The following is a 25,598-nucleotide window of genomic DNA, read 5'->3' on the forward strand; positions in this document are numbered from 1 at the left end:
TAGATACAACCCGCTATGGAGATAAAGTCGCCCGGGTGTAGGGTGCTGGCCATCCATCCCCCTCGTGAGCCGTGCCGGCTTTCATAGGCGCTCGCGAACAGCGCTTGCTCCAAAAGTATGTTAAGGTTATACGGGGGATCTTTGTTTGCGTTTGAGTAACTGCTAGCGGGCTTTGCCTGTTTTCTGTGCGTCCAACTCTATCCAGGGAAGCACTTGGTTCACCGACGATGATCATCGTTTTAATAATTACCAAGAGTTAAACTAATCAAACTCGGTCTGTAGGACCAAAAGGCGAAAATTGTCTATTGGAATTGTTTAAATTATAATATAATCAATGTCTCGACTATGATTGTGAAAAACTTCGGGTTACTTTCCCTTCTATATATTTTTAAAAACTAGAATTTGCATCACTCACCAATTCGCTCGCTCAAGCTCACGATCGCCCATAGCCCTATATTGTACATGCCACGCTGGTGAACGGTGGTGCAGCGGTTGGCGCAATTGTGCTACGCAACGCGACTGACACCCACTGAGTTCGACACCCGGCCAAGGCGAAGCGACCAGCGATATCCGAGCGGCTCATGAGCCTCCCTCCCCTTTGACGAACCCGGACCCGACCAGCCTAGTCGAAGTGCTGCAATGTAAAGTCAAATAATCCACATGGTCGACACGGAAGCGGTAAGGCCTTCATTCAACAGTGGATGGACACGTTACATGAATGATGATGACGATGGTGAATGAGAGTCACTGCGTTGTCATGCAAAACGCAATACTCAGTCGGTGTCGCGTGCTGCCTTGATTTGCTTTAATAGGGCAGCGACTGACGAAGCAGATCTGCCTTGGCACGTGAGAACGGGAAGAGATACGCGGGGGTCATGCCCGTGGCTAGCAGCGCGCGACGCATTCACCGAAGGCGATAACAGTGGTTCAGATCATCGCGGCAATGTTTGCTAAACACGTTCGTTTTAGGCAGCGAGGCAAAACGGCTTGGACACGTTTAAAGGAATCCCTTAATCGGTTAAGCCAACATCTGTTTAATGCGGCGCTTCACTCGAAGTCTTGCAAGCCTTTAAACACTGCGTTGCTTGTTCCTCTCTAAAAGGGTGCTTACAAAATACAACTCGTCAACAACAAATGAATTCGGGCCAGGTAGCTTTACAGTGTTTTCATCTTTAATGCAAGTTTGTCGGTTGAACAATAAATAAATACATTATATAAAAAAAATACGATATGTTAATTTTTTGTCATATCAACGGAACGGAATTCAACTTAAAAAGGCATCTAAGTTTTTTCTCTTCTCGAAGTAACGAGCGCCTTCCTGCCTGCCTGCGTGCGTGGGTCTCGCGTGCGCGTGCGTGGGTCGCGCGTGCGCGTGCGTGGGTCGCGCGCGCGCGTGCGTGGGTCACGCGTGCGTGGGTCGCGCGTGCGCGTGCGGGTGGCTGTATGCGAGCAGTCTACACGGGGCCGCTAGCGCGAGTGTGTGCTGGCGGGATCAAAGCAGCCACAGCCTATACTGCAACCGGTCTGCGGGGTGAACGGTGAGGTTCGTATGGAGCATCATCTTAAGTGTACATTGTGTAGGATACAACCGTTTCTCTTTCTTTACTGGCAGGAAAACTTTACAAAAAAATCTACAATACCTCGGAAACACATTTATCTTATTTTTTTGCAAAAAAATAAAAATAAAGCAGTCTTCTGAAGTTTAAATGAAAGTTCTCAAAGATGTAACGGAGCCATCATTGGGTCTGTCTCTCTGTGTGGTCTCTTTGCTTGCAGACGTGTGTAAGTGTTTGTGTGTGTCTGTGTCTGTGTGTGATGGAGTTCATCACGAACGTGTCTCTGTATAATCCATGTTTTGTTCGTCTTGTTTAGTTCTATGTATGCAGTCTTCGGTCAACAAATCTTCGTCTTTCTCCCCTTAATCTTTCTCTTCTTAACGGCACTTGCAGACAAACTTTACAATCGCGTAGACTCTTCCGATGAGGGCGGACAACGTACAACGTACCAAGCACAGGGCTACACTGCTTCTTCCCCCCACCCCTTCTGCGCGATAGTACCGTCCAGCGATGCGCTAAAGTGTCAGTCGACTAATCGGAACGGTGAGTAAAAAAAAAAGAAAACTTACAAAATAATAATAACAACAATAACCCCCCCCCCCCAAAGAACATAACACAAGGGTCGGCTTGCCCACGTCGAGTTTACATGTGATCGCTCGCTCGTTTGGTTCAATAAATACGCGAAGATTGGCAAACACGTTGCAGGGAAGCAACGTCCCTGCTGGAAGTCGCAGTGGTGGCGACACGGAGAACTCGTCCACTCTTCTTGACAGCGCAGTCTTATCGAGAGGTTTGGGTTTTTACAAAAATAAACATTTCGTCGTAAAAAAATTACTTCTATTTTTTTTTCATCGTTTTTTATTCTTCTTCTTATTTCTCTTCCGTTTGTAGATCGGTATTGTTCATTCTCATCATGGCCCGCCACCGCCGTTGTTGCTGTTGTTGTTGTTGTTGTCAATGATAATTACAATGGAGGTGTCTTAGTTGTCTCATTTTCTCGGCTCCTGCTTCTGCATTATGCGGGTGTTGGGTTTATCTGATCGAGATGAGGCCACGCGATATCCTCTGAGACACCGTTCTCTCTCACCTCCCCCCCCCCATCTCTCTCTCTGCGTCTCTCTACACAGCTCGCACGCTCTCACACTGTTTACACACACACACTCTGCTCAAAGTCTCTCTCACACGCACGCTTTATACATTCTCTCGCTATGTACATTACTCCAGTTCTCTCTGCTGTCTGCTGCTTCCATCGCACTCGTTGCCTCTCTCTCTCTCCCCTGCGGTTACGTTTCCCTACTTCTCAAAGCCTTTCTCCCTCCCTCTCTCCCCCTCTCCACTCTCTCCTGCTGCACCCGTCCATTTTTGTTCAACCTCTGGGATCTCCCCTCCTCCTCCTCCACTCTCTATCTCTCTGCACTCTCCCTCTCTCCCCCTCTCCACTCTCTCCTCCCCTCCCTCCTGCCGCGTCCGTCCTTCTTTCGCGCCGCGTGCCACGTGCAGCTCGCGCGCGCTCCCTTCCTCGCGCATCTACCGCGGGCGGGAAGCCAACGAAGACGACGACTCGGACTTAGACGACGCAGACGACGATGACGACGATCCTGCGGCGGCGGCAGCGGCGGCGGCCCCCCCGTGCATGCGCTTGCTGCGGCGCGCGGCCCCCGTGGCGACCTGGATGAACTTGCGCTCGCGTTCCTCCGACGTGCGCTGGAAGCGTTTCATGAAGTGGACCTCGCGCTGGTGCTGGCTCGTCTGCGAGCCCTTGCGCGGCCGGCCCTTGCGCGTGAAGCCCATGTACCAGCCGCCGTACATGACCGACTCGAGCGCGGTGTAGTTGTTCTCCAGCACGATCTCCTTGAAGACGCAGTCGGTGTCTTTGCCCTCCTTCTGCACGCGCGGCAAGAGAGGGGGGGGGGCGGTTAGTGAGTTGAGGAGGGACGGGAGGGGGCTGTTCGGGGAGGATCTGTGTCGTTGTGATGAGCAGCAGCAGACGAGGTCAATCCACTGCTGGCTGGCTGGATGAAGGCCCCTACCCACGCCGCGTTGTGTCAATCATAGTGGGCGGGGGGGGGGTCAATTCAACCATATTTCACCAGGCTGGTTCGCACGGTTATTGAAGGTGCGTAAAAGGAGACCGGGACCCGTTCAGGACATCACTCGCCATCCGATGTTAGCCGTGATTGCGCGTCAACCACTGCGCCACCGCTCCCCCACCCACCCCACTCCCTGCAGTTGTGTGCTGTGCCGCTTTGCGAGAAGTCACCAATGGTGAGAGAAGTCCGCCACGACCGATGTTAAAACAACAACAACAACAACAAAAACCAAACACATCTATTCGCGAATCCAAGCACCTCTATGATCATCACACACACCGGGGGTGAGCGCTACAGCAGACTACAGCGATAGAATAAAATCGGCTGGTGTAACTCATTCTGTTCGCCGTTCAAACGTCGGGTTCACGTCCGTTCGTGACATTGACCGTGTTGCGGCCTTCTAGTTCCCGCACCTTTTGTATGCCCCCCCTACCCCCATTAAACAAGGTCAAGCTAGCAAGAAGGATCAGCAGTCGTGCATCGTACAGAAGGAGAGGATTTGAACGCAGATATGGGGAAGGGGGCAACCTTTGAAGTCACCTTAACACTCATCTAATGACACCCCCTACCACCCTCCACGCTCGCCCAGTACATAGGTCTGCCAGTAACAACGCGGTCGGTGCGGGGTGCGGGGGAGGTAGGTGGAGGGGAAGGGGGGTGGTGTGGCTCGCATTATTGACACGTTGGCCGAGTGACGGGCATGCAGACACCGACTGTTGGCGAACGCGCAAGCACGGCGTGATGGATGCGTGTTTGCGAGCGGGAATGCAACTCGCGGAAGCCAGGAATGTCACCGAGGGAAATGTGGAATTTGTCCGCTGCGGTTCTGATGAATTGCCGATGCAAGACCTTTGTTCATGTAGCGGAGATCATCACGGGGCCACAAAACGATTCTCATATTCAGGGAGGTGGTGGGGGGGGGGTGAGGCCGTGTGCTCAGTGGCAAAAGACGGGGAGCTCTGCATGCAGTTATGAGCTACCCGTCGGAGGCCGTCGGACTGCGAGAAGGGCTGCGTGCAGAACGAGAGAGAGCGAGAGAGTGAGCGAGAGGTGCGGGTTTACATAAAGCAAAGGTATTATAAAAAAAAAATTACGAAATGGATGAACGAAGCAAAGTGCCGACTACACCGAGCATCTTCTTGTTTCCACTGATCGTAAAAAAAAGAGAGGGAGGGAGGGAGGGGGGGGAGAATCGCCCATGTGATACGCGAATCGATATGGCGAATATGAAGACAGACACGACAATGATTTAACTCCGTTGACAGACAAATCGTCGCGATGTCAATGAACCCTCGAGCGTAAATAAATAAAGGACTTGCTGACACATGACGCTGAACTGATACCAATTCGCGGTGAGATTGTGTCTGAGAGAAAACGGTGGTGGTCGTGGTGATGGTGATGTTAATATGTTTACTCTGCAGACATGAGTAGGATATATGGTAAGTCGCTGCGGTATACACGCGCACGGCTATAGAGTCGTATCGAAGCGCACGCGTGTTCTTGAAGTGAAGAAAACGTGACGCACTTTCTATTGAATCTGTCATGTCCAGATACAGGCATCGAAGCGTCACGTCAGTCATGGGGGTTGTTTGACCATACTTCACCACGCTGGTCAGTGCGAGTTAGTGTTGGGTTGGGGGCGGGCGGGGGTGCAGAGGGGGGGCTGGGACACTGGCTTTATATACCACTCGCCACTGATGTTAGCCGTGGCTGAGAATCCAACTCAGGTGGTGAGGTTCACGGCTCATTCAGCTAAGCACGGCGCCACCGCTACACCACTGGCGTATAAAGTACGTACGTGTAAGGCACCGCGTCTATCGTGTAGGTTGATGAAGTGAACGAAACTAAACTATTTTATTTTACCAAGTAAAGCTCATCGGGATCGAACCCACGACCTCCTGTATACCAGGCGAGGTGGTTAACATCTCATAGCCACCGCGGCGAACCATGAACAGCTGGAGAAGTCGCGGGATGGGTACTAGTACAGCACGTGCACACACACCACGTGCACACACACACACACACCACGTGCACACACACACACACCACGTGCACACACACACACCACGTGCACACACACACAAACCACGTGCACACACACACAAACCACGTGCACACATACACACCACGTGCACACACACACACCACGTGCACACACACACCACGTGCACACACACACCACGTGCACACACACACACCACGTTCACACACACACCACGTGAACACACACACCACGTGCACACACACACACCACGTCCACACACACACACCACGTGCACACACACACACCACGTGTTCCCGCACCACCACCACCACCACGTGCGCCCATTCAACGGACATTTAAGGCAGCAGCATTTATCAAACAGTCCAAGTTCATCAACGAACACTCCCGCGGTCAAAGGTCAGCCCAAGCCACGACTGCACATTCGGCACAGCTTACAATGCAACGTCTACCGTCAGAAGCCGATGGAAGACCGTCCTGCGGATCTTTTCTGTGTAGAAAACACATTCCTTAATGCGACTGCAATCAGAGTGACTTATCTAGGTCACGTTGTTTTTATTCCACCAAGGTCAAAGGCTATCGAGTGAACGCAGCGCATCATGAACACCCGAGGTGCGTGCTCTCTTCTGATCAGAATGGGCTCTTACTCGCTCGACTCTGTATGGCCACAATTGTTCAAACGAGTACTGCGCTACAAACTCGTCGATTTGAGTTTTTTTTTTCCAGTGGTGCGTTATATCTAACCGCGTCCCCGCTTCCCTCTCCTTCCCACCCCGTCACCAACCCGCACTGAGCAGCGTGGTGAGGTACCGTCAAAATCACCCCCATGGGCAACACGGGGCTTGGGGAGGCATTCATCCAGCAGTGGATTGAGAAATTGCCGCAAAGTCGTAAATGTTTGATTCGCTCGTGTCGGTCGCCGTCAGCGATGGGGAGAGCGGGACGACTCCGCACTTTGCAGGCTGCGAGCCAGCGCCGTCACCGAAATAGGCGCTCGTCAACTGCCCTTGCTCCATACGCATGCACGATGCGTCAACCCGCGATTACGACTGCACACGCGGGTATCTCGTCGGTGCAGGGAGGCGGTAAGGAAACGTCGCAACTTTGGACAAGGGGCCTCAAGCGCTATCCATTGGTATCAAGACGAACCGGGTGCCCGAACGAATCGCGCAGCAACGGAAGTCACCCGTCACTCATCGGCGCGCCTAATGCTGGAAGAACGGCCCCCGATCTCCTTATCGTCCCGTGCGCTGTAGTCTGCGTGCAGCTCGCGTTCACTGGATGTGGACAGGCGAGCTCCTATACAAGTCACTGAATGCTGCGACGAAAGCGTGGTACGATGTTACGGGCGCATGTATCGTCTCTCTCTCTCCGCGTGATCTGTCTCCAGCGGTGATTTGTACGTGTCTCACTCTGCTGCTGCTGCTGCTTGTGAGACACCGTACGTGCTTGTGCCCGCGAGCCCCTCTCGAGAATACTGCCTAGGGCCTCTCTCGAGCACGAGTGCAAAAGGAAAATGCTCGCCGTCTCAACGGACCTTCAAGGGGTTTCTCCATCGATAGAGATCGCTCACTGAATGTGTGCAAGTCATCGATTCCGTTGATTTCCGCACCCCCGATTGGCACGTTTGGCTAGGTACGGCGCGAAAGAAGTTCGACGCACGTACGTACAAGTCAACGCCGCGTTATGCGAGCTATGTCGGTCACCTAAAGCCACGGACATTCCATTCACGGGGCACCACTCAGCACTGCGCTCCTCATACGCCATACATGGCCTTAACGAATCGCTAATATTAATATACGATGCAGTTAATCATTATTAGTAGTATGCCATATAATCCAAGTGTTATGATGGGACGTTTGGCTTGGATTAAGCGGAATTATGAGCGTAATAATGTTTTTTTTTATTAAGTATATAAGTGGCTTGCATTGTCCCTGCGTCACAGCTGCAAACGACTTTAGTATCCCCACTGATCAAATGACGAGGTCAAACGAGCGTTTGGAGGTGGGAAATCCACATTCCTCGGACGTAGGCAGAAGCATCAATAATTCCGATTCCCTGCGTGCGTGTTATGTAATAACGGTGCAGTCAAGTATGAGCAATAATTAATGTTACTAGCAACGACATAATACGACGAGCGACAAGATAGGGCTAGCAACAGTATCGCCATAGGGCTAATGGCAGGAAAGAATGCGAATAAAAACGCATGAAGTTTATGGGCGATTGTTTGACCATACTTTACCACACCGGTGACGGAGAGAGGGGGTGTTTGTGGCGGGGAGTGTGGCCTAGATCCATTTCTAATATCCTATCGCCGTCAATGTGAATCCGTGAACCGGGAATGAAACTCACTTGGGTAGCCGGGTTCATAGTGCACAGCGGCGTTGCTAACCACCGCGCCACCGCTCCACCCAAATAATGCCGCGTGAGTAGCAACGCGCCGCGCACGCGCATCGTAAACCGGTGCCCGCGTGCGGAACGTGCTTTTATCAGACGCAATCAATAATAACAGGCGTTCGTGCAAACACAGAACGCGTACAAAAAAGAACCGTTTCCACGTCCAGATTTAACATGTCCTACTTGCACTTGTGTTTTTTGCGTAAATCCCTAACCACAATCTACACGCCGGGACTGAAACCAACTCTCCAGCCAAACGAGTGCTAAAGAGAATGAGTGGATCAAGCGTGCACACACACACTCACACGCACACCCACCCAGACCACCCCGCCCGACACACACACACTTAACCACCGCGCCCCTACCACAGCCCACCTCCATCACCTCCTCTATCAATAAGCAATCTCGCTTATAACCACAGGTCACGTGGTCTGTTTCGAAACACGAGCGAGACGCGTGCGTGCGTGTGCGTGTGTGTGTACGCGCGTGGTGCTGCTGGACACCCACACGCACCCTCGTGTGCCGTGCCGGCCTTCCTAGGCGCTCGCTAACAGCACTTGCCCCAACAGTCCTGTTAAGACTACACACGGGGGGATCTTTGTCGCCATGTGCATTCGTAGGTGCCCGCCAATACCACTTTCCCCAACATTCTGTTCAGGCTACGCGGGGGATCTTTGCCTTTTTTATGTACCTGTGCTCGCGCACAACATCCGGCCGCAGGTAATATCAGCGGTAAGTAGTATCACCTGAACTTGTCCCGGGCCCTCACCTTAGGCCGACTCAGCTCTAAATGAGTTCCTTTGTATGATGTGTAATCATCAGCGCGAGCTAGACAAAGGCGACCTTAACAGGTGATCTCTGACAGCACATTCTATCCTCTCTTATTCGGGGGATCGTTGTGTGTGCGCGTGAATGAGAAGAGGTGAGTAAAAAGCAAATTATTGGCAGAGCACGTGGGCTGTGTTCGCGCGTGTATGTAGCACGTGTGCGTGCGTGTGTGTCCTTGTGCATGTATGTGTCATCTCCGTCAGTCGACCCGTGGCAGGCGGGCGTTCGACACTTCACGTGGCCTCAACGTGCACATAGCCTGGCACAAGCGACGTGGTGACGTCACCGCCACTTAGTGGCGAATGGCGGTTGTTGTTGTTGATGTTGATGTCTGTGTGTGGGAAGAGGCGTGCGGTGCATTACGTTCGTGCCTGTACGTGTCTGTACGTCTGTCTTTGTATGGCAACCCACAACATGTTGGTCTGTCCCGTGACCTGTCAGCGAGCTGTCGTCACTTGACGTGCCCTCCAAGTGCACCTAGCCTAGCACCAGTGTCAGGCTACACTTGCAGCCCACGTGCGCGGGCTGCATGTTCCGTGTGAGGTGCGTGGTTGCAGCTCTCACCTTGCCCACCAGCTTCCCCTTGTTGTTCATGCAGATGTAGTAGCCGGATTCTGCTCCTTTTATCCGCACGCGGCTGCCGAACGTGTCCGTTTCCACGGTCAGTTTGGCTGCAAAGAGAATGAAGGAGGAGGCGATGAGAACGAGTTGGGGGGGGGGATCTACACAGCCAAGGTTGCGGTGATAGCAGCAGAAGCAGCTGTTAAAGCAGCAGCAGCAGCTGTTAAAGCAGCACCAGCAGCAACCGAGGTGGCGTGGACAAGGAGGAGGAGAATATTACGATCGCGTTTGTTTGTGGTATAGACCGCGCATTTGCTAAATGTGTTCGACCTGATCATACGCGCGTGGTGTATTATATAATGAATTTAATCATTGACAGCCCTTTGTACATCCGCTTTTTCGGCCGAATGCATTGCCCAGCGGAGTGGTGTTTGCTCTGTTTACTTCGTGTTGTAAACGCAGCAATATTGCGCAGGCTGGATACGATAAGTGTGCTGTTGTGTACGATTGGTAGCTGCTGCGGTATTCTATGAATTGCGTACACAGACAAAGGTCCCCCATATAGCCTCAGCATACTTTTTGGGCAAGTGCTGTTAGCGAGCGCCTATGTAGGGGCAAGCGCTGTTAGGGAGTAGCACCTGTGAAGGACGGCACGGCACACGAGGGGGTGAGTGGTCAATACCACGCCCGGCCGCCATTGTCTCCCCAGTGGTGATGTTTACACACTGCACCAGGTACACATTTGAGGCTGAGTCGACCTAGGGGAGGCCCAGGATAGATAATGGTCACCGGTGTTGGCCGTGAGCGGGAATCGAACTCGGGCCGCTGGGTTCGCAGCGCAGCGCGCTAACCGCTCCACCACCGCTCCCCACCACACACACACACACTCACACGCGCGCACCGACAATCACACATTCCCAAACACAGAGGCACAAACGCACATCCATTCAACCACGCATGCACATAAGCGCACACAAACAAACAGGCGTAAACACACACGCACACACAAAGCCAGACCCACAACATTCAAACATCCATGCACCTGCCGTAAGCCATCCTTAACTCCTGCGCTCTCTCCTCCTCCACGAGAGCAGCACTCATTCCGCCCCACGTGCGACCCGCTCTGACCCGGGCGCCAATGCCCCCCTTCCTTTCCTCGCTGCAGCCACACGCGCAGCCACATTTCAGATTAAGCGCTCTTTGCCCTGCGGTTTGGAACCCTCCCTGCGTCGTGATTAGCTCCACGCGTGCACTTAAGGAGAATCATTGTTCGCCGAGGCCGTTCGCGCAAAACCACAAACCTTGCATGCGCTCGCGCGCGCGCGCGTGTGTGTGGACGTGTGCGCATGTTACAGGAAGCCTCTGTTGCCAAAGCGCGATGGTAAAAAAAAAGTTATTAAGACACTCCTCTGTCGTTGTGCCACCGTAAAACCACCACCACCAACTCGCCGACCCAATTGCGCCAACTAAATAATAAATTATGATTTGGGCTTGTATTGCCCACGCCGCGATAAGTTAGCGGGTGCGTGCGAGATTGGAGGAGCAGGGGAGGGGGGTCTGCTCCGGTTTCGTATAATACACAGAAGCAGTCTGTGGGTGAGCTTATCGGCGATCTTGTAAATGTCGACAGGTGAGATAGCAACTGTGGTGGTAGGGATTGGTGACAGCCCCCCGCATTTTCAATTCCACGCGTACGGTGTGGCCTGGCAGATGACTTCTACTGCAGTGGAAATAAATGTATTTTTTTTTTATACCGAGAAGAGCCGCATGCTTACAATCGGCTGCTGGTCTGTCGCACAGGCCGTGCGCATAACATATGCAAGAACGATGCTGTTGTCACCTTTGCCATGCAAAGCACGCTGTGACTTTCTTTCGTGTGTTTTGCCGTTCCAAACGCCTCCGGCGTGTATTTTGAGTCTGTATTTCTTCAATAAGAACGGTCATGAATTGCTGTTCCCCCCCCCCCCCCCCCCCTTCAAGCTGCTTTTTCCCCTTCGCACAATGTGTCAAACATGATATTTGTGAATTATCAGCGCTGAATTTCGTATAATAAACAAAATCAAGTTCTAAATCGAGAGTTTGTATTTTTGTGCAGTCATCAACTCGCTGCACGTGAGAATCCAGGTCGCTCACAAGTGGCTAAAACCCGGGATCGAACCCAGGTATCAGCGGGTGCTGGCTTTAGCGCATCTGACCTCTGAGCCACCCAGCCACCTTAGCTTTAAGAATGGTGCTGGACAATAATCTCCGCAAAGCATGAAGTGAGCATGGACCAACTTTGTCTGCTTTCGTACGACAAGCAACAGTTTGTGTCGATGATGTCAGTATTGAACGTTAAGGTCATTCAACCAATTCAAGGCGGCTGTAGACGCTGCACCGAATGCAGGAATATCGCCAGTGTGTGCATGGATGGCGCACTGAACTCAGAGGTCATGGCAATAAAATGTGATCTCATAACAATACTGGACCACTTAGTGCAATGTATTTGTTGGATTCTATAAGACAACGACCCTGCAATGAAAGCGATTACAATGACACACGTTACGATTTTATAACATAGCTATCATGCACCAAAGTGGATGGAGACTTCTGGGTATAATAAATCAATAAATAAGCAGGATTACATCTGTGTCTCATCATAAAAAAATAAAGTAACATTTGCGTCCACCAGCCTATACATGGATCCTCTGTGTGAACGTGTAATTTCTTCCTCGGGTGAAGGGCAAAATCATTTGTCAATCCTTTGGCCGCATTTTCCTACGTTGGTAAGAGTTGGTATTTTGCCAAATTTGCACCTAACCCACTCTTAGCAGGTGAAATTAGTGAGATGGGGCTTAGGAACTAAACAAATTGGCCAGATTTGGTGTGTGTGTGTATGTACGTTGAACTTCAGTCACACCGTACGCAAACAACCGTGCTAATCAGCGGTGCGGATTTTCCGACTAGTGCAAACGCTCACGTGTTTAACGAGTGGGAGGAATTGTACTGAGATATCAATATGTCTGGCAGCACCATTGATGTTGTCGCTCAAGACTGTACCATGAAGCAGCCAATCAAACAATTAGTGAGCAGGCCTGGCTTGTGCCGATGAGACTCCAGTACAGTTGAATCGAGTACGTGCCCTGCTTACAAAAACAGGCTGCTGAAAAAAGCATTGCTTCATAAGACGCACAGGGTGACAGACGTACACATTCTTTATTTACTTTTATACGGAGAGCCAGACGACTGCCACTTTGACGATTTCTATTTACTTTCAGATCTATCCAAGAACTAACTCAATCATAAAATGATCGCAGGGATAGACCAATCCAACGTCATTGACTACTTTGTTATCAAAACGATTTCGTGTGCGCGTGGTGGGTGGAGTGGGGGAGGGGGGTGAGTGGCTCAGTGGACCTGACCACCCGAGTTCAATTCCCGACCAAGGCTCGCATCAGTGGCGAGTTGCATCTCAACCGTCACGCATTTCCCTCCCCCAACCCTTACGTCCATGTACCCAATAATCTATCTTCACAAATTATTACTCGAATTCACAAATTATTTCATTGCAATTCTTCACATCTATTAACCCCCCCCACCCACACCAACCTCGAACGCAACCTCGATCAAACCGATCGCACGTGCAATGTTATGACGAAGCGACGAGGTCCAAACGCTCGTAAACTTTTGAGACGTTCGCTTGTTAAGCGGAGCAAATTGCAAATTGTTTCCGCGACGATGTGTCCGTGACCCGCACAGCGCGTCTCAACGCCGAGTGATGCTCACGCACTCCGCGTTGGGCAAATGAACACAACACACGGCGTGCAACGAGAGTGCGAGAGCGTGGGTGTGTGTGTGTGCGCACGCTTGCTTGCGCGCGCCCGTGCGTGTGTGTGCGTACGCTTGGGGGCAGGGATTGTGTCGGGCGCTGCGCTACGAACCTCGGCCACCAGAATTCGATTCACGCTCACGGCCAACACCGGTAACGATTATCTGAACCCGCCCTGGGCCTCCCCTAGGTTAACTCAGCCTCAAATGAGTACCTGGTGTGGTGTGTAAACATCGCCACTGGGGAGACAAAGGCGACCGGGCGTGGTGCTGTGTTATGGCTCTAAGGGCGATATTTGTCTTTGTGCTTGTTAGCGTGTGCTTCTTTGCGAATATGTGCACGTGTATGCATACATGCATGTGCATACGTGTGGGTGTTCGTTGTGTGTGTACATATGTGTGTAGCGCCAACCAGTCAGCACGGTTGGCTACGTGCCGTGCGAAAGAGGTTCGACATTTCTGCATAAAACAACGCCAACTTCACTGTGCATTGAACTGCCCATACTACGCAAGTTGCTAAAACGCACGTGTTGGCGGTGCTGGTTTGTGCTCTATACCCACGGCAAGTCGCCCCTCTTCACGTCCTGCATACGGGCTCTGGGTGGTTTTTCTATTGCACCATAAGCGCTGCTCGTGCGTGTTTATTGCGGGCCGTATACACCGCCGCACATCCCTCAAACAAGTTACACGTGCTCTCACATTACAGCCCGGCGTTAAACGATTCGCCTGGCGAACCGTGTTGCGCAATGCGTGAAGAGGCACCCACGCTACCTATTATTATTACTATTATTGCGACAACTCCACGCTGTGTACACAATACGATTCACAATTATATATCGCAAGAGCAGTGCTTGTCTTTATTTTATATACAGAAGAGAGAGAGGGGCAGGCGAGCCTGTAGGCAGAGGAGGGGGAGTCAGGTCTTGATTGAGCCTGGACTCGGACAGGGACAGGGAAGCGACAGCACCGACGGCTGTGCGAAAGCAGTGCCAGACAATGGGGGCAGCATCGGAGAATGAGCGATATCCCGCCTACCTATCTACCGCCGAGCGAACGTTGACTGGGGGCTTCGATGGCAAGCCTTGGTTGGCTGGAGCGGAGAGTGTATGGAGGGGAGTAGAGTGAGGTGAGAGGGGAGAGGTAGGAGAGTGCGTGGAGGGGGATAGAGATGAGAGGGGAGAGGTAGGAGAGTGTGTGGAGGGGGGTAGAGATGAGAGGGGAGAGGTAGGAGAGTGTGTGGAGGGGAGTAGAGTGAGGTGAGAGGGGAGAGGTAGGAGAGTGTGTGGAGGGGAGTGGAGTGAGAGGGGAGAGGTAGGAGAGTGTGTGGAGGGGAGTGGAGTGATGGGAGAGGTAGGAGAGTGCGTGGAGGGGGGTGAAGTGAGAGGGGAGAGGTAGGAGAGTGTGTGGAGGGGGGTGGAGTGAGAGGGGAGAGTTGGAGAGCGTGTGGAGGGGAGTAGAGTGAGGTGAGAGGGGAGAGGTAGGAGAGTGTGTGGAGGGGGGTGGAGTGAGAGGGGAGAGGTAGGAGAGGTAGGAGAGTGCGTGGAGGGGGGTAGAGATGAGAGGGAAGAGGTAGGAGAGTGTGTGGAGGTGGGTGGAGTGAGAGGGGAGAGGTAGGAGAGTGCGTGGAGGGGAGTGGAGTGAGGTGAGAGGTAGGAGAGGTAGGAGAGTGCGTGGAGGGGGTAGAGATGAGAGGGGAGAGGTATGAGAGTGTGTGGAGGTGGGTGGAGTGAGAGTGGAGAGGTAGGAGAGTGTGTGGAGAGGAGTAGAGTGAGGTGAGAGGGGAGATGTAGGAGTGTGTGGAGGGGGGTGAAGTGAGAGGGGAGAGGTAGGAGAGTGTGTGGAGGGGGGTGGAGTGAGAGGTAGGAGAGCGTGTGGAGGGGGTAGAGATGAGAGAGGAACAGAGGTAGCCATAGGGCGAAACCCATGGACGGATCGTGAGCACGTTGAATGCGATCTTGAAATTGACCTGGGATTGTATCGGCAGCCCGTGGGGGTGATTGGGAGGCGGTAGATGTGGTTCGTTCGCGTGGGTCTCACTCTGAAGACGGACTGTGTCAAGCAAAAGTGCTGGGTGGCGAGCTCAGAGCGGCGCAAGAAAATCGCCACTACCCTTTATTATGCAACAAGGTGCGATTAACGAGTCGCGGGTCAAAGTACTCAGGGGAGTGATCGCTGTGCAAAGCGAGAAGAAGAATAAGGAAGGAGAAACCCCCACCCGCCCACCACCACTTGCTTGCTCTGTGACATTGCTAATTGCACGTCAACGTCGGTAACTTCGGGGTGAAGCTCATTGACGGGGCAAGGTTGTTGTTGTTGTTGTGACAGTAGCCTTAGACAAACACGGGAGAGGTGGACTCCTCAAGAAGAAGAAGAAGCAGAGGAGGAGGAGGGGGGGGGGGGGGGGAGTCAGTCAGACTGCCGAGACGCGTTCGGCAATGGCGCAGCGAGCGCTCAGTGTCGATTAGCGAAGCGAGCGGCTTCTGTAGCCTGCTGGGGGCAAGTGCTGTTAGCGAGCACCTCTTATGCGAAGAAGTCCAAAACGGCACAGGGCGTGGCCGTCCAGGACCACGCCCGGCCACCTTTGTCTCCCCGAGTGCCGATGTTGACACACCCGCACCGCACGTGCATCATTTAAGGGCTGAAATTGATCGAAGAGAGGGCCCCAAGACCGGTTCAGATATCACTCGCCACTGATGTTAGCCGTGGCCTGGAATGGAACTCAAACCACTGCGATTGCGATGGAGTATCGGTGGCTGCAGTTGGGCTTAATAGGTGCTTGCAAACAGCACTTGCCTCGTGAGTCTGTTAGAGTTAAGGGAATTCAATACACGTCCATACCTTCATACGTACAGACAAAGAGCACCCCTATTGCCTATTATAGGCTGGCTATTGGAGCATTCAGTTAGTATCCAGATAATTCATGATAAAAAAAATAGGGCTTAACCCTTACTGGCATAAATACAGGAGGTGTCAAGACGTTCAAACACCAAAATAAACACTTACAGACAAGGCATCATGTCTGCATGATGTCTTCAAATGAGTTTCTATTTGGTCTTTAAACATCAACAGCCTATAGGCTGGTGGTTACACACATGGCATACGGGAAGGTTAACGAGCTCATGAGGAGGTGGGTGGCCAGCACCGGACAATGTACTAATTTGAGGCTGATTCAACCTAGGGGATGCCCAGGACCAGTTCAGACAATCGTCACCGGTATTGGTGGCCGTGAGCGTCGCAGCGCGCTAAGTGCTGCACCACTGCTCCCCGTCCCCACACACGCAAATAGATTGACACACACTCATACACACACACTCACACACACATACACACTCACACACACACATACACACTCACACATACACACACACACTCACACACTCACTCACATACACTCACTCACACACACTCACACACACTCACACACACACTCACACACACTCACACACACTCACACATGCACACACTCAAATCACACACACTCACTCACACACACTCAACTCACACACACTCACGCACACTCAACTCACACTCACGCACACTCACTCACACACACACTCACTCACTCACACACTCACTCACACACTCACTCACACACACTCACTCACACACTCACACACTCACTCACACACACACTCACACACTCACTCACTCACACACACTCACACACTCACTCACACACTCGACTCACACACACTCACTCACACACACACTCACACACACTCACAACACACACACACACACTCTCTCACACACTCACACACTCACACACACACTCACACACACTCACACACACACACACTCTCACACACTCACACACTCACTCACACACACACTCACACACACACTCACACACTCACTCACACACTCACTCAACTCACACACTCACATACACTCACTCACACACACTCAACTCACTCACACTCACACACTCATTCACACACACACTCACACACACTCACGCACACTCACGCACACTCACACACACACTCACGCACACTCACACACTCACTCAACTCACACACTCGATTAGCTGACACCGCACGCCCTGTCTGAGCCGGTGCGCGGCTCCACGAACCGCCACGCTGAGTGATGAATTCACACACCCACTCAAACTCACTCACACACTCACTCACACACCCACGTATCTCCGCAGCCCTCGCAACACAAGAGGCGCAGCCGGGCCAGACAGGCAAAGAGGGGGGGGATAGCAACGCTTCATCCCGCGCAAGCATCGTGGGCACAACAACAACAACATTTAACTCGCTAAGCGAAGCGAGCCATGGGCCGATGGGCTTCTGCCTGCACCGGGCGCGCGGATACGAGATCGCGTGAATCAGCTGAGCGCCTAAATGCCGCCCACCCCCTCCGCGTTTAATTATAACCGGGCACAGGCAGTGCGATCCGCAGTGTTATCTTGAGTTACACCGGGGCTGTGAGGAGCAGCTTCCTGCGCCACTGCCATTGACCAACACGCGCACATTTCGTCCGTGCCAAGTTGAACGAACCACGTGCGGTCAACGTTCTCGTGACTCTTGAATAGAGGGGGTGGTGGGGGGGTTGAGCGGGGGAGCGGTGGTGCAGCGGTTAGCGCGCTGCGCTACGAACCCGGCGACGCGTGTTCGATTCCCGCTCACTGCCAACACGAAGTGACGATTCGATGATCTGAACCGGTCCTGCGCCTCCCCTAGGTCGACTCAGCCTCAAATTAGTGTCTGGTTCTGTCTGCAAATGCGGCCGGGCGCGGTGCTGCACCTCCCCCCACCCCCCCACCTCGTGTGCCGTGCCGGCCTTCATAGGTGCTCGCTAACAGCACTTGCCCCAACAGTCTGTAAAACGCTATAAGGGGGATCTTTGTCTTTGTGGTGACCCAGACGTTATCTTCACTGCACTCTGAATCTGTCCTTATTTTAGGCTTGTACGTGTGTGTGTGGTTCGGTGAGTGTTTTGTGTTGGGGGTGTATCTATATGCGTGTGTGTGTGTGTACATAAATCACCTTCCTTTCCCCAAGATGCCAATGTCCCAATGCTTTGCACAGCGTGCTCAGGGGGCAGTTGCATTTTTTGTAGATGTTACGTAAGTCCAGATAGCATTGTATTGGGTACCTTTGTGTTTGTCTATGTGTCTTTGTACATTACGAGAGTTGGTGTGTAGCCAGCCGTGCTAATCGGAGGTGCGGGAAAAATCTGTCTGCGTATTCTTGGTTGGGTATTCGTGTGTGCGTGTTTCATGCACGTGGGTGCTTGCAAAGAAGAACTTTGCCCCAATAGTCTCGATTCAATGTAAGGGAGCTAATGCACACGCACAGTTTGTTAACCGTATAGTGTGCACAAACACACACACACTCACTGCAGCGACAAGTAATTTTAGCGAGCACCTATCGAGAACCATCCGAGATGCCTCCATCCAGCAGTGGATCGATCACTGCCGACGTTCGTCAAGACACCAGGTAGTGGCAACACGTTTCTTAATAAAAAAAAAAAACGTGTACATATTGGGCGAGCTGTTGGGAAGGGTTTTTTTGTTTGTTTGAAGTTGAAGTTGTTTCGTGTACACAATCCACCTGCTCTCATCGTTTGAGGCTGAGCGGACCTAGGGCGCGGAGGGTTATAAGCATGGAGCAAGTTCAGATCACTTAGCAAACGAAATTAAAATCGATTAGCCTGATAGACGGCGGGGAGAGACCCGCGGTGATACCAACGTCCGTGGCACGTGTAACATACATACCACATACATGCAACATACATGGCACACACATATACACCTATGTGTATACGTGTGTACGTGTGTGTGTCAGCTTGCGGTGTAAATGAATGTGTAAACATGTATGAGTATGTAAAGTTGATCGGTGCATATTCTGTCGATCAAGTATGCGCGTGTGTGTGTGTGTGTGCATTTGCGATGGATGATTCATTCCAAGCGAGCAGTTGTGAATATAAAAATTAAACTTAGATTATTTATATAGCGTGGCCACCCATCCTGAAAAGCAAATACATGTTCAACTCAATCCTCAAAAGGTCCCCCCTCGTGTGTAGTGTTTTCTCTGTATTGCAAGCACACACACACACACACGTGCTGTTAGCGAGCACCTATTATGGCCAACACCACGTCCGACCGCCTTTGTATCCCTCCTACTGGCAACGCACCACGTACTCGTGTTATATTCGTTTTAAGGTTTGAGTTGATTTGGGGGACCGTGGGTTGGAAATGTGAACCCATGGGACTGCTTCGTGACAGTTATTTATTAAGGGCCGTCTCGTAACACACCGTGGCATTGCGTCTCATGAACTACAGAGGTTTTTGTTTCTTGTTCGTTTACCGAATTCGCCAAAAAAAATTAACGTTTCTTCTTACTATTTTGATCGCCTGCGCTAACCCAACCGCTGCGCCACCGCTCCTCTCTCACTCTCTCACTCACTCGCTCGCTCCACACTCACCGAACTTATTGCCGTCGTCGGCGCGCGCGTTGATGCGCTTGTTTACGATCTGCACGTGCTTGCCGCTCGTGCGGCTGTAGAGCTGGTAGGAGCGGATGTGCTTGCGGCTCACGGCGTCCGGTCGCTGGAGCTGCGCCTCCACGTGCTGCGTAAAATCCGGCGCCGCCTGGTCAGTGAGTGGGGGAGGCAAGGTCTCCATTACTTACACTCGCGCATGCACTCACACACGCACGCGCACCCACGCGCGCACCCACACGCGCACCCACACGCGCACCCACACGCACCCACACACCAACACGCGCACCCACACGCGCACCCACGCGCACACACACGCGCACCCACGCACACCCACACGCACCCACGCAACCACACGCGCACCCACGCGCATCCACGCGCACTCACGCACACCCACACGCACCCACGCACACCCACACGCAGCCACACACACCCACGCACCCACGCGCACCCACGCACACCCACGCGCACCCACACGGACCCACGCACGCACCCACACGGACCCACACGCACCCCCCTCATTCCCCCGCTATAGCCTCAACAGGGCTTTTGGGGCAAGTGCCTATTAAGGCCGGGGTGGGTGGCCAGCACCACGCCCGGCCGCCTTTGTCTCCCAAGTGACGATGTTTAAACATCGCACCAGGACCAGTTCAGATACTCGTCGCTGATGTTGGCTTTGAGCGGGAATCGAACCCGGGTCGCCAGATACGTAGCACAGCGCGCTAACCACTTTACGACACACAAACAACAAAGACAAAGAGACAAAGATCCCCGGTATAGCCTTAACAGACTATAGGGGCAAGTGCTATTAGCGAGCACCTTTGAAGGCCGGAACGGTACACGAGGGAGTGGGTGGCCAGCACCACGCCCGACCGCCTTTGTCTCCCAAGTGACGATGTTTAAACACCGCACCAGGTACTCGTTTGAGGCTGAGTCGACCTAAGGGAGGCCCAGGACCGGTTCAGATAATCGTCACCGGTGTTGGCCGTGAGCGGGAACCGAACCCGTGTCGCCAGGTTCATAGTGCTACCCTACCGCTCCCCACAAACAACACGCACGCACGCACATGTACTCACAGTTGACGTACAAGCAAATGCTCATACACACAGACACACACACATACCCGCGCGGACATACAGTTACATACACCAACGTACGCATAGCTACATTCGGCATACACGTGCAGGCATTGCTTCGATGTGTTTTACATACGCGATGACATATCCGTCTCTACTCCCCCCCCTTCTCTCTCTCTCTCTCTAAGATAGTCGTGTTACAAAACAAAAGTTGGTCTTTGTAGACCTTTGGGGTTGTTCAACCTCCCCGTTTGCGTGGCGGGGTTTCTCCGAGAACTGCAAATGACACCCTCGTTAATTTTCTCTCCCTCTAAAAAAAATTTAAATTGGGCATATGTCCCAAGGAAGGAGTCAGTGAAACTTTCCTGGGAAAATAAATAAATGTACGCATATTGTTTTGACCTAAGAGCACCCAAGGTCTCCCTTGCCGACAAAAAAAAAATGAGCCATCTGCTCTTAATGGGCTCTCACCTGGTTTAAAATAATGTTATCAATCTCAATGCGTGTCACTGCTTGCAGAGAGGGCGTGTTTATTTGTGACGACTGCATTGTTGTTGCTGCTGCTGCTGTTGTTGTTTATAAAGTGTTGTTTTCATTGAGGCTATAGATAGCCCCTTTGGAGGGCTCTCACGCGAGATGTGTTTCCATACTCTCACATCAAGGGGCTTTGATCCGTGCCAGCCCAAGATATGTCTTGTGTTCGCGCTAACAGCATGACCGATGCCGACACAAAACATCCATAACAGCGCTCGCAGGTACAAATAACTGTGTGGCAGTGCACGCAAGCGTACAGCCCTGCTGTCAATCCGTTGCCGGATGACCATACTTCACCGCGCTGGTGAGTGCGGGTGCGTGGTGTTAATACATACAGCCAATTGCATAACTTTTTTGTTATCAGTTAAAATGTTGACATTTCTTATGTTGGGTCGTTTGCCGTTAAGATGATTTAACTCGGATTTTGTAGCGCTAGGACCCGAGCCATTAGCACGGTTGGCTACGTACGGTACAAATGAAGTTCAACACACATAGATGATTCCTGTACGTGTTCCCAGGTCTCCCTTAAAACATAAAATTTGATTTCTGCTCTCAACGGGCTCTCTAACATGCTCTAAGAATTGAAACGGTATAAATGAACCCACTGGATAAGGTCACCTGCTGCAGGCCACCGTCGCGAAACGTTTAAACCTTTCGCAACTCTACCCAACTCTCGGCGTTGGAGGAGAGATGGAGAGAGAGAGAGATAGGAAACGAAACGACAAAATGAAACTTCCCTAGAGTAGCAACACAGCAGAGGCCGCATCATGATAGTGATGAATATCGACTCACGCAGCCCGCTGCCTTCTGCTGCCATCTATCTTCTAGCTTCCAAGATGAGGAGGGATACTCTCTCTCTCTCTCTACGAGTGTCCGCGCCGTGTGGGCTACCCCCGGGTCGTTAAGTTCGTCGCGGGGCTATTAGCGGCTCCGAAGCAGTGCATGCACGTGCGCACGTGTGCTGTGGGGAGCGATAGTGCAGCGGTGAGCGCGCTGCGCTATGAACCCGGCGACACGAGTTCGATTCCCGCTCACGGCCAACACCAGTGACGATTATCTGAACCGGTCCCGGGCCTCCCCTAGGTCGACTCAGCCTCAAATGAGTATCTGGTGCGGTGTGTAAACATTGCTACGAGGGAGACAAAGGCGGCCGGGCGTGGTGTTGGCCACTCACCGCCCTCGGGTGCCTGTGCCGGCCTTCATAGGTGCTGCTCGCTAACAACACTTGCCCCAACAGTCTGTTACGGGCTATACGGGAGATTCTTGTCGTTGTTTTGTCTTTCATGGTGACGATGAACTCGTGGTGCGCTATTGTGTTCCCGTTAGTTACAGTTATAACTACACATTTATAGATATAAATATCTTATCCAGAAGTTGTTGCGTGACAGCTGTATCTCACAGAGGTCACGGCGTGACCAATCGTCGCATCATCAATATCGATCCTGTTCAAGTTAAGAGCGGCTGTGCCACGGGGCTGGTTGCGGAAACTTCTACGATCACGTGGGAGGGATCACGAATCAATAACTTTCCGGTAACTTTTCTTTTCTTCTCCCATATCCGTAAAAAAAAAAACTTTCAATCACCGAGCACCAACTTTTTTTTGTGTGAGAACGCTCGATACGTTCGACCAACTTTTTTTTTAGTTTCCACCCCCGAGTATTGCGCGGTTGCGTTGTCCTCTAACTCCCTCCCGATGGGCTTGTTCACACCTCAAGAAGCTTGTGCGCAGCACGTGGCGATGCACCATCTCTGCCAAAACATTTCGCCTCTTTTTGTCGGATTCGTACCACCCAGTGCCGCCGATGGGATACATCGACATCGGACTTCGACCGTTTCCACCCAAAATATAAATAAATACAACTTTCGTAGGAGAAGTCTAAATCGGCAGCAGCAGCAGCAACAACGACACACCCGTGGATATGTGCCCTACGTGCGTATGTGCGTGAGCGTGTACACTTAGCCCAACAGTCCGGCAAGGCTAAACGGGGGATCTTTGTATTTGTGTGTGTGTGTGTACAATTCACACGATCGGGGTACGCTCAGAACAAAAAAAAAATCTATTGGGTGCTGAAACATTGAACGCTTCAACGTCACGGGGCCGGACAAACTGTTGCTCGCGTCGTCTATTAAAAGGAGAATCAGCGGTCACGTACCTGCACTTGAAAGCAAAGCACCAGGAAGTGTAGGCATCTGCGAGAAAACAACAACAAGAAGAAATCCATCAACAGAGCTTTAGCCGCGGCACAAATCCCGCCGCGCTCGCTCGCTCGCTGCGGAAGATCTCTAACTGAACACGTGCCCCCTGCTTCTCTTGCTGCTCCTGCTGCTGCTGTTGTGCCAGGTGACACGCACATTCAGCGATGGGGACTCCTCGAGCGACGGGAGGCTATCGGCGAGTCTCGACCACACAATCTCATAGACACACACATATATATATACACACACACACGTGTGGCCTCAAGTTACTTATTGGGACAAGTGCTGTTAAGCGAGCACCTATGAAGGGGCGACACGACGAACGGGAGAATGCGTGGCCAGCACCACGCCCGTCCGTCTTTGTCTCCCCGGTACCGATGTTTTACGCACCGCACTCATTTGAGGCTGAGTCTACCTAGGGGCGGCCCAGAACCGGTTCAGATAATCGAGTTCAATTCCCGCTTCACATCTACACATGCGTGTGCGCATTCATACATTCACGTGTATACACAAGATTTATATTCAGCATACGTATGTACTAATCTGGGGTGAGACAGAACAACAAACTAAACGCAAAAAGCAGTTTCATATACCTACACACAAAGACAACGATTACCCCGTCTAGCCTGAACAGACTTCCGATATACACAGACGCAGTCACTCATACAATACACATGCTTTCTTACACGCGCACAAGTCTACGTGCATAGACAAATATACAAACTCGTGCATGCAAAAACAGACACACACACACACACGCACACACGCGCGCGCACGCATACAGAGGTCAGATCGCGCGCACAGAAGCCCGAGTACCTGTCCTGTCCCCCCCCCCGCACTGCACATTTTACAATTCTTATCTCTGCACTCCCAGCGATACAAACAGCGTCAATCGGACCGAGCTTGCACGTGCAAACGTTTCGGTCGCTGCATCGTTAGTAGCGTCAACATCATCACCATCACCATCGCTGTAAAATAACTATTATTAGTCCACCGCTAATATTAACCCCCCATCGCAAGCCCTTGCATAACCTCTACGCAGCCTGTAGTTCAACGCGTGCCGTCCGCTTTAAAGCTCTCCCGTAGCGATGCGCAAATCACGCACACGGCACGCCGCCGTGATGAAATACCCATCTCTCTCAATGAGCCTAGGCACGCGGGCAAAGCGCGCAAAGAACGAGCAAAAATTGTGCGCCGGATGAACGCAGAGGCGAGGAGCGCCCGACGCACCGCCACTTACAGGGACGCGAGTGGCTGCCGGTACTGGGAGAGTCGCATCTTGGACGACGCGCGGCGCTCTCTCGCCGCGGCGCAGGACGCAGTCGATGTAGACAGCGGGGTAGTTAATCCTCGCCGGCGCAACCTCTTGCTGCAATGCGACCGGCCGGGCAAGCGGAGGATGATGTGATGATGAGGATGGGGGGTAGGGTAAGGGGGTGGTGGGGGGGGCTAGTTGGTTCTGGTGAGGGGGGGGGGCGGGGAGCGGGGGGCGGGGAGCGGGGGGTGGGAGTAGGAGGGGGGCGTAGGACGTGGGGGGCTTGGTTAGTTGCTTGGTGGGGGCGATGAGAAGGGGGCGAGGAAGAGGAGGAGAGGGGGGGGAGATGGAGGCACGAGGGTTAGGAACAGGAGGGGTGAGGATGGCAGTGGCGAGGTGATGCTCCGGGCTTCGCTTGGAGCCGCAGCGACGCAGACGGTCACGAGTCCGGGGATCCGCGACTCGATTTGCCGGAGATGAGACGAGCGAGCCGGTTTCCTCTGCCGGGCGGATCAATTCGCCGCGAATATTTCCCCTAGCGACGCCACCGCTGCGTGTCTTACATGCGCAGTAAGTCCCGAGGACGTCGCACTTAATGTCTAAGACTCCTCTGTCTTCTCTCTGCACGTCACTGTCTCTCTGTCTGTCTGTCTCTCTCTCTCTGTGACTCTGTCTCTTCTCCGTTGTCTGTATCTCTTCAAAGGCGGCAGTCAGTCCCCGAGTCGCTGCGCCGTGCTGCGTCGTGTCCGCGATGCACCACAGCAAGCGCGGGTCTTGTGGCTGCACGCGGTGACCGACGCAGACCCTTATCACCCCACACCTGTCCCTCGCCCGCGCCCTCCCTGG

The 25,598-nt window shown here is 52.6% G+C and overlaps 1 protein-coding gene across 1 annotated transcript; it reads right to left on the reverse strand.

Annotated features, from left to right (window-relative positions):
* Nucleotides 1–765: 765 nt before the first annotated feature.
* On the reverse strand, nucleotides 766–24,918 carry LOC133343397 (fibroblast growth factor 8-like). The gene is made up of 5 exons (XM_061552982.1): nucleotides 24,738–24,918; nucleotides 23,455–23,491; nucleotides 19,677–19,842; nucleotides 9,438–9,544; nucleotides 766–3,440 (listed from the first exon to the last, which is right to left on the reverse strand). Exons 1-5 carry the CDS (start codon nucleotides 24,773–24,775, stop codon nucleotides 3,084–3,086), a joined length of 705 nt encoding a protein of 234 aa, XP_061408966.1. The 5' UTR covers nucleotides 24,776–24,918; the 3' UTR covers nucleotides 766–3,083.
* Between the last annotated feature and the right edge of the window lie 680 nt (nucleotides 24,919–25,598).

This window comes from Lethenteron reissneri, chromosome 17 (genome assembly GCF_015708825.2).
Source record: "Lethenteron reissneri isolate LAM-NWPU_2019-01 chromosome 17, ASM1570882v1, whole genome shotgun sequence".
NCBI classification, from domain to species: Eukaryota; Metazoa; Chordata; class Hyperoartia; order Petromyzontiformes; family Petromyzontidae; genus Lethenteron; species Lethenteron reissneri.

Excerpts from the sequence above, each read along its gene's own strand:
- LOC133343397 (XM_061552982.1), bottom strand. The coding sequence starts at position 24,775 with ATGCGACTCTCCCAGTACCGGCAGCCACTCGCGTCCCT. Across the intron at positions 19,843-23,454 it reads TGCTTTGCTTTCAAGTGCAG|GCGGCGCCGGATTTTACGCA; the intron begins GTACGTGACCGC and ends CTCACTGACCAG. Across the intron at positions 3,441-9,437 it reads AGGGGAAGCTGGTGGGCAAG|AAGGAGGGCAAAGACACCGA; the intron begins GTGAGAGCTGCA and ends CCGCGCGTGCAG.